The sequence below is a fragment of the Ochotona princeps genome, chromosome 1 (genome assembly GCF_030435755.1).
Source record: "Ochotona princeps isolate mOchPri1 chromosome 1, mOchPri1.hap1, whole genome shotgun sequence".
Lineage (NCBI taxonomy): Eukaryota > Metazoa > Chordata > Mammalia > Lagomorpha > Ochotonidae > Ochotona > Ochotona princeps.
Window position 1 is genome coordinate 14214703 of NC_080832.1, and position 12196 is coordinate 14226898.

At 45.6% G+C, this 12196-nt stretch overlaps 1 protein-coding gene across 1 annotated transcript in view; it reads right to left on the bottom strand.

Moving 5' to 3' along the window:
* Window positions 1-12196, bottom strand: part of PLEKHG1 (pleckstrin homology and RhoGEF domain containing G1) — a 211655-nt gene that overhangs the window by 27347 nt on the left and 172112 nt on the right. The window contains exons 6-7 of the mRNA XM_004598357.3: window positions 7113-7159; window positions 2566-2716 (exon numbers count right to left, since the gene is read on the bottom strand). Coding sequence (XP_004598414.2) covers window positions 2566-2716; window positions 7113-7159 — 198 coding nt within the window. The remainder of the gene's footprint in view (window positions 1-2565; window positions 2717-7112; window positions 7160-12196) is intronic.

The window sequence follows — 12196 nt, forward strand, 5'->3', positions numbered from 1 at the left end:
CATGATCTCTGTCCCAACTCTTCAAAAGAAGATGGAGAGAGACTGCTACTTTCTTTTTGGTTCTTTATCTTCTCCCCCAGGTCCTAGCAGAGTGGTGGTGAATACCCGCTTATCACACTGAAACTCTCTTTGTAAAAACAAGACTAACAGTAATGCCAGGCAAGCATCTAAGGCAGTATGCAAAAATGAACATCAGATCACTGCAGTGACATTTGCCATCCATCACCAGCTCGCTCAGGGGAACAGCTGAAGCAACACAACAATTTAGGAAGATCAATTTCATCAACCTTATAGTAACACTTTGTAAATCTGTACTGAGTGCTCAGACAAGAATTCACATTTTTCTTTCCATATTTAAACTCAGCTTTTAAAAAATCCCCCCAAGAAACCGCTAAAAAGCGCAACCTTCAGGTAGGTGCAAGATTAAGAGCAAGTTTCTAAAAATAGTATTTCCTCATTTAAGTTTATGAAGGAATTCTGCTTATCAATACATGGACTGAGGGGCCTGGTATGGTAGCCTAGTGACTAAAGTTCTTGCCTTGCACATTCCCAGATCCCATATGGATGCTGCTTCTAATCCCAGCGGCCCTGCTTCCCATCCAGTTCCCTGACTGTCGCCTGGGAAAGCAGTCAAGGATGGCCCAAAACCTTGGGACCCTACACCTGTGTGGGAGACCCAGAGGAGGCGCCTGGCTCCAGGCTCCGGACTGGCTCAGTTCTTGCCGTTGCAGCCACTTGGGGAGTGAATCAGTGGATGGAAGATCTTCCTCTCTGTCTCTCCTCCTCTCTGTATATCTGACTTCCAAATAAAAATAAATAAATCTTTTTTAAAAAATTCATGGATTGAGACAGAGAGAAGATATCTTATTGGGATTTTCATGGTGGTTTTCCAAGTCTGAAATGATGCATACAACGTGGAGGGAACTGTGTAAGTCAATCAGAAAAGCAAAAACACTTGAAAAGTGACCAGAAGTTAGTTTTGGATGAACCCAGCCACTCTTCTTCCCCTTTGTCTCTGTTGCCAGGTCTTAGCAGAGAGTGTAAAAGCTCTTTTTCCTATTCCCTGTCCAGGGTCAACAGCCTGAGATCTTCGACTTTGGACTGGTGACCACCCTATTTTCTTGAAGACCACAATTAGATAATGGTGGGACACCCCACTGTCTCAGAAGCCATATTCCCAGAGTTCAGCCGTCATTTGTCCCAGGACAGCTGCTATTGACTTAGGGATGCTTTGGATACTAATCTAGCAAATGAATTCTACCCTCCCAAGAAGTCATTAGCTCCATTTAATTTTCGATTAAAGAATATCTCTCGTGTGGCTTCACAGAATGCAACATTCTCCAAGCATGAGTCACCCAGGCAAGCAGGCAAAGCAAAGCAAATTCTAGTAAAGCTGAACTGAAAAAGTTCATACATGTGTGTCAACTGAACAAACGTAGAGGGTTAATCAGGTTAGAAACATGGAATGCTTAAGCACACGAAGTCCCCACACATGATGAGCATGTCGACACAGCTCTGAATTAAAATTCCATAAAATTAATTCAAAATCACTGTCTATTTATACTGAGGGCCACTGAGCTACAGTAAACATGGACACTTTACAGGACTGGACATGGGCAGGGCAACTCTTACTTCCATAGAAGAGTCCTATCAAATAATCTTTGATAGAGACAATTTACCCATTTTTAAAACCAGTCTCCTTAGTGGATAAGAAGCAAGATCTTGGGGCTGGCACCATGGCATAGAAATCTAAGCTTCTGCTGTGGTGCCAGCATCCTATATGGGCACTGGTTCACGTCCTAGCTGCTCTACTTTCAATCCAGCTTCCTGCTTATGACCTGGGAAAGCAGCAGAGGATGGCTCAAGTCCTTATGCTCCTGTACCCACATGGGAGAATTGGAAGGAGCTTCTGGCTCCCAGCTTCAGATCAGTTCAACTCTGGCCACTGCCACCATCTGGGGCGTGAACCAGTGGTTGGAAGACCTCTCTCTCTCTCCCTCTCTCCTATCTGAAACTCTTTCAAATAAAAACAAAACAAGTCTTCAAAGAAAGAAACAAGACCTTGATGGCTTCATGTCTAAGATCTCCTTAAATTTTGTGAAAGCACTGAGTTATGGCATAAAAACACATCCCAGATATGGTACTCAGTTTTGCCCAGATGCCATTCCCCGATGGGCGTGTGTCCCCTCTCTCTTCAGCCAATAGCCAGCACTGGTCAAACAGCTTTCCCCCCAAATGCCTGCTAAATTGAGGCTCATTAAAAAAATTTTTTTAAATCACCTGTTGCTCATTAAGATGGTAGCTCCCTGCCCAGAACCACCACTACCCAGTTTGTAGTGCTCCTGCCTCCTATCAGAATCAAAGCTAAACTTAATCTTGTTATTTGGCTGTTGTCAATGCGGCTGCGGGTCTACAGGATGAATATCTCCAAGTCCTCCACATGGATTAGTCCTCTGCCAGGTAGGAATGTGGGACACACTTCATAGGTTGATATTCTTTTCTGGTATTTTCCCCCAAGCCGACCCTGCCTCCCCGGGCAGTGCCCTGGAGCAGGCAGCCACTCACGTGCAAAAGAAGGTGATACTTGAGAATCCGCTGCACTGGCTTCAGGAGATAGGACCCCAGAGGCAGGGAATGTCTCAGGGCTTCTTGACGCTCCCGGAAGAACTTAGCCAAAATCTTGTTTCTCATACACTCAGTTAGCACTGCCACGGATCTGCAGGAAAAGCCAACATTCTTATCCAAGTTGCAATGCATATATGTGAGTATTCAAGACATTTTTAAAATTAAAAAAAAAATTTTATTATTTGTTTGAAGGGCAGAGATGGACAGAGAGGTTGAAAGGGAAGACAGAGACAGAGAAATACTTATCTGTTGCCTCACTTCTCAAATGCCCACAACAGCGAGGGCTGGGCTGGGAGCCCGGGAATCCAAGTGGGTGGAAAGTGGGTGGAAGGGACCCAGTTTCTCGAGCCATCACCTTGTGCCACCCAGAGGACACACCACAGAGAATTGGAATTGGAAGTGGATCCTGGGCTGGATAAAATCCAGGCACTCTAGGACGGGACTCAGGGATCCCAAGCAGTATCCTAACTGATGCATCCAACATCTGCCAAGTAACTGAATTTTAAACAGCAGTGCCAGGGTAGCTGCCCTCAGAGAACTAGGGCAGCCACAGAGCTATATCCTGACTGGAATTCCTCTGGGCAAATTAGAAAAAGGAGTCCCTTTGGGTGAGTGAGTCAGGAAAGATTCTGTATCAGGCAGGGTAGTCCCATGCACTTGGGGGCTTCGAAGCAAGGAGCTCCTTACTCCCAGACTGGCAGTACAGGTCTCATAGCTTGGCAAACAGATTGAGATTTTAGGTCTGGTTCCATCCCGCTGGGGCGTCTTTGTGCGGCGTTCACCCTGTATATCCGTGTTCTATTTCTACGGGTCGGCATCTGAACTCTAAGACAAAAGAATTCCTGGGTGGTTGTTTGAGGCAGGGATTAGCACAACACTTGGGATCCAACATCCTACATCAGAATGTCCAAGTTCCAGTCCAGCTCCATTCCTAAGTCCAGTTTCTTGCTAATGTGCACCCTAGGAAGCAGCAAGTGATGGCACAAGTACCTCGGCACCTGCCATACATTTGGGAGACCTGGATGGAGTTGTGGCTTCCCCCTGCTTTCACCTTGTCCAGTTGAGCCCTGGTAGCCTTCTGAGGAGTAAATCAGTAGATGAGAGGTCTCTATATTTCTGTACAAGGTGAGTAGATAAAGAAATATGTGAGTGAATAATAAGTGATTGGCAAAAGGAGTTTCTTCTTGCCTGGATGTTCAGCTCCCTGCCAGGGTATCTGTCACCCTTCCAATGGCCACCTCTAAATAAGGCACAGCGAAGGGACCTCCTTCGTTAGAGAGCTCCTCCCAGCCTGACTTCCCTGTGAGGGAATTTTTATTTGTTTATTTGGAAATCGGAGCTACAGATAGCGATAGACACATACACAATCTTCCATCCACTGATTCACTCCCCAAATGGCTGTAAAGACTGGGACTGGGCCAGGCGGAAGCTAGGAGTTTCATCTGGGTCTCCCATGTGCGTGGCAGAGGCCCAAGCACTCGAGCCACCTTTTGCTGCTTTTCCAGGCCACTGGCAGGCAGTCAGATCAGAAGTGGAGAAACCTGGACTCACACCACGGGGTGATGTCGCAGATGGTGGCTTAATGCTTCGTAATCATGTCACCAGACCCCTTTCTGCACATCTGAAGTTCAGTTTCTGAGACAGCTGGACAGTGTCCTTCTGGGAAGTGCCTTGCCGCAGGGATCAGCAAACGGGCCAGCATTTTCCCTCCAGCCTGACTCCCAAAGAGGTTACGTGAACAGCCCCCAAACATGTCACAGAAATTAAGGAGACAACCCTCAGATCATACAACTCATACAGTTAAACAACAAAATACATCTCCATGGAAGAAAGTGAATTAAAGTCTTATAATTAAGCCCTTAGAATCCTTTTTTTCTTAAATTGGAAAGTCAGATTTACAGAGAGAAGGAGAGACAGAAAGATCTTTTGTCCACTGGTTCGCTCCCTACGTGGCTGTAAGGGCTAGAGCTGAATAATCCAAAGCCAGGAGTGAAGAGCTTCTCCCAAGTCTCCCACCTGGGTGCAGGGTCCTATGGCTTTGGGCCATCCTCTACTGCCTTCCCAGGCCACAAGCAGGGAACTGAAGCAGAAGTGGGGCTGCCAGGACATGAACCAGCACCCGTATGGGATCCTGGCGTGTGCAAGGTGAGGACGTAAGCCACTATAGTGCCAGGTCCTTTAGAATCCCTCTGATGGGGCTTGCATCCCATATGGGCAGTGGTTCAAGACCTTGCTGCTCCATTTCTGATCCAGCTTCCTTCAAACGCACCTTGGAAAGTAGCAGAAGATGGCCCACAAGCTTGAGCCCCTGAAACCACATCAGAAACCCACATGAAGCTCCTGGCTCCTGCTTCCTGGCTTTGGACTGGACCAGTCCTGGCTGCTTTGGCCATTTGAGGAGTGAAATGGCCAATGGATGGGAGATCTCTCTGACTCTCCCTCTCTCTGTAACTCTTTCAAGTGAATAAACAAATTTTAAGAAAAAAGATTCCTTTTGTGTTTATCTCCTTTGAGAAGTATCTGTTCAAATCTCTTTCTTTCCATCTGGAGTGTCTCTCCCCCATCCTGCGACCTGAACTCCCTTAACATTCGTCACTGTTGGAACCTGCTGCCTTGATGCTCCATCTGCAGGCTTGAGCACCTGCTCAAGAGTGCGCTGTGCTCCAGGCTTCCAGAAGTCTCCACGCAGGCAGGCACCTAAGGAAGGGACCTGAGGGTGCCTGTGCATCCTGGGGTGGGCAGAGAAGCATGCACCTCTTCACAGCAGAATCATTGGGTGTGGTGGATGTGAAAAAAGTGGATACTTGTCCAGGAGTGAGGGTGACAGTGTCACAGCCAGGATCCAAAGGGGGAAACTGTCAGATGGGCTGGAACACATGGTACCCCAGGACCTCTAGAGCCACTGCCTGGAGAGGAGGACCCAAGGGAAATATTCCCCTAGAAATGTGAGAGAGCTGCACACAGAAGTGCCTGGTCCCTGGGACTACCTCCTGAGCACCCCTCTGTTCACAGAGCCTGTTCAGTGCCAGGCTCCAAGTAGAACGTACCCTAGGAACTGGCCCTGAATGTGCCTTCCAGACCCTCTGCCCCTCCTCCCAGGCATCCTCTCCTTCCAGCACGTGTAACCGGATGTGTTGCATCTCACATGTCTGTATCTGAGCCTCTGTAACATTTCTTGGCTGCCCCATGTTCTAATCCCTAGAAGAACAGAAACTGCTTGAAGGTCCAGGCCCTTGGCTCCCATTTCCTGCTGACCTACACTCAGCTTGGAACAGTGCCTCATGAGTGACAGGCTCTTGAAAACACTCCTGCACAAACAACGGTGTCTCCGCTCTGAAACTGCTGGACATCCAAGACGGCACCCTTGGGCTTGAGCTCTCCTTTCCTTGTAAATCATAAAACCTAGCTTTGCAATGTTGTGAGCTTATACTAAGAAGCCATTTCTTCCAACAGTGCTGCAGTTTGTAAGGGATCATGCAGAGACACAATCCCCAAAGCTCCTCCCTCTACTGTCTCTGTCTTGAATCACTGGGATCGAACTGCTCGTTCTTCAGAATGTGGATGCAGCATCATGAGGCCCGAGGTTGAAAAACTGCAGTTTAAATCCTCCCCTGGCTGTTCACTGGCTTGTGATCCTTATAGCAGCAAGCTGCCCATGGGAGCCTCAGCTACTCCATCCATAAAATGGGAAGGAGGAAAGGGCAAAGATGAACTTGGACTTGTTGACAAATGGGCAAGGCTGTGGGATGGGGGGGTCTACTTTTCCTTAATCTCTCAACATCTCTAGCATGTTGCAAACACACTTTTCAACATTTTGTACTTGTTGCATTTAACACGGTGTTCAGTAGTCAGTTCAGGCTGGTGGATGTCTTCTGGAGAAAAAAAGAACTGCCTAGAGTTGTGACCCATGGTCTGGGGCCCTTAGGTCCTACACTGAGGTGATCAATACATTGCTTGGACCTCTCCCCCACCCATCGTCCTCTGTCATCGCATGGTGGAGCTGGTGGCCTGGGGAGATGAAGAGCTCCTCTTCTCATCTTGGCTTAACAAAACTTGCCTTTGTGTGAACTCTGTTAAACTTAGATGGTTCACAAAACCCAATGAGCAAAACCAGGACGTTTTTTCTCCCCAGCTAGGGGAAGAGGTGCTTCCCAATCTTAAAAACACGGTGCAAGAGAAGGAAGAGAGAGACCAGGCTTACAGCCATATGCAACTGACTCATTGGCTTTCCACCGAAGATGCTGGTAGTTTTCTTGGTCTCTTCTGACAACTTCGCTCTGTACTGGCTCTGCAGGGATCCCTGCAGCCCAAAGGAATAAGCCAGCACCTGGTGCCCCTTGTAATCTGTTCTCAGCAAGGTTGTTTTTCCCCTTAGCATTCTTCCCAGAGACAGGCATACGACACTGGACAACCACACATATCAGACCAATTGATCTGCAATCACATGAAAGCTGACACAAGTACTTCTCTTCCTTTCTGCTACATACCTGGGGTAGTTAGTGCAATACTGGGTGTAAATGTGGAACTCTTCACTCTGCAATGAAAGAGAAAAGCACAGACATCAACGCTCATTTCAAAATAATATGAAGAACTAGCATTCAGGCCTTTTGTCACACTGGCCTGTCCTCCAAGTCAGTCCCTCAGGCAACCGTCCACCTTGTTCTATCCCTAGAACACACATTCGCCTGACACCACCTGAGTCCAGCACATGTGTGGGGGGCAGCTGCTGTGCGACAGTGAATCTGATGACAGAGACCAGAGACGAAGAACCTGGCTGTGAAGGTTTCTGCCCCAAGGTGCTCCTGCTTCTCAGTTGGCTGTGAAGTGTGGGAGTGGAAGAGGGGTTAGATAACTCAAAAGCATGCAGGGAGCATGTGCTGGTGTAACCTGCAGGCATGAGAAAGCTGCCACACTCTTTCAACGCCTTGCAGACATAGGTCTGCCTTCCTCACCCTTTCCAATGGAGAGCCCCAGGCTCAAGTCAGCCTTTATTTTCTCCAGAAAGCCTTCCTGGAGCTCTGAGCTAAGCCAACTGCTCCTACTCTGAGCTTCCACATTACCCAGTAGGGTTCTACCCAGTGGCATTTCCCGAATGGCAGTGAGTTCTCTGCTCGTTGGTGTGTCTCCCATGTAGTGCTGTCAGGTCCTTTGGGATAAGGATCTAGTGTGCACCTGACCCACAAGTCTTGCTTAAGCAATGAGCCCCCTCTTTTCTACTCAACCTGGAGCTGCTGAGTGCAGGATTAAAGGCTCCCCCCAGGGACTCATCTAGCAAGGCAGCAAAGCTTTGTATTCATCAACGTCTGACCACCGAGTGTGGGGCTCTTGTCTGGCTATGCTCTTACTCCTAGCTCCCTAAAATTTCTTTGTATTTCCATGGTATCACAGTCACGTAGATGCCTTTCCACATTATCAGATATTGGGAAGTAATCAATTGATACTTGTTCACTGGAGAATAATTTGTAAAAGGCAGAACCATGAATTCCGTGCAAATATGAGAACGGTTAAACATTTTAGGTAACTACTTTTCCCTAATTAATTAATAGGGAAAAATAGTAAGATATTAGAACTGGATCAAAAGAGAAGCACATAAGTCAATGAGGACTGCTGACATGAATTTATACATAGAGAGAAAACAGGCTTTTCCTATGTGATGAGCAGGCAAAGAACTCAACTGTCCCGGGAATAACAGAATCATTCGTGTATCTGTGATCAAGAATCATTCACAGGGGCCCGTGTCATGGTACAGGGCATTCAATTGCCACTTGCAATGCCAACATTCCAGATAAATTGGTTTGAGTCTCAGCAGTTTCCCTCCCAAGCCAGTTTCCTACTAAAGAACTAGAAAAAACAGAAGATCACTCCCAAGTATTTGGATCCCTGCCACTCATGGGAGATTCCGATGGAGTTCGTTTCCTGGCATCTGCCTGGCCTAGTCATTTGGGGAATCAACCAGCAGATGGAAAATCTCTCTGTCTTCCCCTCTCTGTAACTCTGATTTTCAGATAAACAAGTCCTAAAAGACAAATAATCATTTAAATTTTAGCAAAAATGGACAGAGCTGTAAAATAGTTTACAATTAATGATGATGTAGTGAGGCCAATGAGCTATGTCATTCAGAAAGGTGAATTGTAAAACACTTGGTTTTCTGTTGGAGACCCCCAGAAATCTTTCTGGTGGATTTCATAATCTTGTCCAATCTTTTCCTGCACTGTGAAGAGAAAGATGTTTGTAGATGCGTGGGTAAAGTAGCAGAAGCTACACAAAACTTTGAAAGCTTTTGAATTGAAGATTGCCAGCTAATAAATAGGTTGAGGCCAATGAACCAGCAGCTCTGGTAAAATCTGAAATGGAATTACCACGTGAGGAAGGGTGACCAACTACTCTGGGGGTTTCACATTCTGTCCTTTCCCAACTCTTCACTCTCCTTTGCTTTTGAAATCATTCCTGACTCCAAAGGAGTGCATACTTTAAAGGTAATCTTGATATTTTAACTTTTTTCTTATTCAAAAGGAATCTTTATCTACTATTTTTCCTGTTAAATTCAACTAGGATACAATTAAACATGTAACTTACATGCACACATAGGTAAAGGGGATGGCATAAGATGAGCTAACTTCAGTAATCATCAACTCAGGGCTGGCACTGTGGCATAATGAGTTAACCCTCTGTCTGCAAAGCCAGCAGCCCTTATGCGTGCCAATTCATATTTCAGCTGCTCTGCTTCTGATCCAGTTCCCTGCTTCTTGGCCTAGGTGAGCAGCTTAGAACCTTGGGCCCCTGCACCCGTGTGGGAGACCCAGAGGAAACTCCTGAATTGCGGCTTCCAATTGGCTCAGCTCTGGCTATTGCAGCCATTTGGGGAGTAAAACAGCAGATGGACAATCTTTCTTCATGTCCTTCCTCTCTACATCTCTGCCTTTCGAATAAAGATAAAACAAATCTTTTAAGACACCATTGGCTCATTACCTGCATCCCACATCCTTTCATGCCTCTTTGAATCAAATTCTAGACATCTTACCATTTCACCTGCAGCTGCACTAGCATGTCTCTCCAAAACGAGAGCTTTTTTAAAAAAAATCACCACAATGCCATTACCACAATCCAGTGACTTCATAATATGCTAATGGATCAGCGTGGCTGTTCATATTTCCTTTATACATTACACACCAGTTGGCTGATATCAGTCTCTTTGAACATTCAATTCCCATCTAACTTTTTCCTTTACATATTAGCTGCTGAAGAAACCAGACTGTTCTTTCCTGCAGCATCACAGCCTTGACCTTGCTGATGCCAAGCCCGTAGCTCCCTTTAACCTGTCCTATCCACTATCCTCCTTGTGGTTGACAAGAAGTGCCTGATTTAGGTTCCACTGTTTGGCACAAATATCCCATGGGCTGAACTGCACTTGCATCTAGAAGTATGCCACATCTGATTGTCTTTCTTTTAAAGTTTATTTATTTTTATTTTGAAAAGTCAGATTTACAGAGAGGAGACATGCAGAGAAAGATCTTCCATCTGCTTGGTTCACTCCCCAAGTGGCCTCAGCAGCCAGAGCTGAGCTGATCCAAAGTCAGGAGCCAAGAGCTTCTTCTTGGTCTCCTACATGGGTGCAGGACTTTGGGCTGTCCTCTACTGCTTTTCCAGGCCACAAGCAGGGAGTTGAATGGGAAGTGGAGCAGCTGGGATACAAACCAGCGCCCCTACTTAATCCCTGCCCATACAAGTGAGGGCTTTAGCCGCATTGGGTCCCTGGTTGTCTTTCTCATTGTGATGCTCACAAACATGGTGTTCATCACCTCAACCATTAATTCACCAGGTATTGCAAACTAGTGATGTCTCTATTTCTATTATTCCTCCTTTATTAGTTAAGAACTTTCCCCAAAGCAACTTCCCTCTATCAACTAACGGTGACTTTTCAGTTGTGATCTGTACACGAAGGGCAATGGAAATGTTTCACTTTTCTGTTAAATTTCCAAAATCATGCATTCGTTTTCTTGCATCCTACTAAGCTGACCAGTTTGGCTTTTTAAATATCCCTGTATATTGTGATTATAAACACATTTAGCGTGTTTCAGCAGATTTGGTTAGTTGTTCTCACTGCTGCTCCAAGGACCTCAGCTTTGGCCAGTAGCAGCAGTCCTGGCCTGGCCCCTCCAGGAGCTTCTCAACTTCTGCTATGGCAGGACATATTCCAGACCATTCTGTGCATTGCCTGCCCATACTCATTCTTTCAAAGCCCTGATCCTGTTTGATGGGAAGTTGTATTTGGAGACCCCAGTTGGGGCAGTAGACACTTCAGCTATGAGGCAGACCCTTTCTAGCCTTATATCAGAGGTCAGAGTTAGGAACATAGCATTTTTTTTCTTAAGGTTAAAATACATCCTGAGTTCACACTAATATTTATAAGTTCTGATTCAGGATGACAGCATTTTTAACCAGTCCTGATCATTCTTAATGTCTGCATTTTCTTTCTCAGTGACACTGACATAAATACTTCTTTGCTTTATTCGATGACACACTCCATAACTTCAGAATAATAACAGCAACACCACCACAAATAGTATCATTACTAACACAGTGAAGTATGTATTTTCTGTACCTCATGCATAGCATACTCATGTTTTGCAGACCAATTGGAATTCCCCTACTGTGGTAAGTCACAATTTGGGACATGGTTTATTTTAGTTTTTCATTTCACTTTCAGTTTTTGGAGGCTATTGCTTAAAGCTCTACTTTTTTAAATGCTCAACTCTACAAAGAAATCCTCATCAAAGAAGTCTGCCTTCTTCTTTTGCATTCTGCCCTATCTCTTATCAGTAACCAATTTTTAATCATAGGTGTATCTTCTTTCCTAGACAAATAAATCATGCTTTTCCAAACTTCATGATTTCCAAACTTGAGTGTGTATGTCACAATTTCACAGAGGGCTTGTTATAACATATTCCCGGGTCCTGTTGCTGAAGTTTCTGATTCAGCAGGTCTGGAGTGGGACCTGAGAATTTGTGTTTCTAAAATATGCCCTGGTAAAGTTGATGCTGCAGGAGCAGGGACCCCACCGTGAGAACCATAGCGCGATACATTCCTGCTAGCCACTCTCCAGGCTCCTACAGTACAGCAGGCTATAGGTTTTTGTTTGCTTGCTTGCTTTTTGTCTTTTTTCTTCTACTACTTCATAGCACTCTGTTATATGGATATACCATCATTTATTCAACCTGCTACTTGGTGAAGGACGTGTGGGCTGTTCTTAGTCTTTTCAATAGCAAATTCTACTACAAATAATTGCATCATATTTATGGGATTAGTCATTGTGTCTTTGCACTAGGCTACTGACTGTAGAAATGCTAGGGGAAGGGTAAATTCAGATCCTACTGGCAGCCACTTTCTCTTCTTAGGGCCTTTGCTGCTGTGTATTCCCATAGCTGTGAAAGTGTCTGTTCCCTCAGCCTCAGCGGTACATTAGGCTTAGTACCAGATTATCAAGCACAATACTTCAAAGATCTACATTAGCTGCCAACTACTACAAGTTAGAGGACGCAGAAACTAAGATTTCTGACTTCTGAAAAGCCAT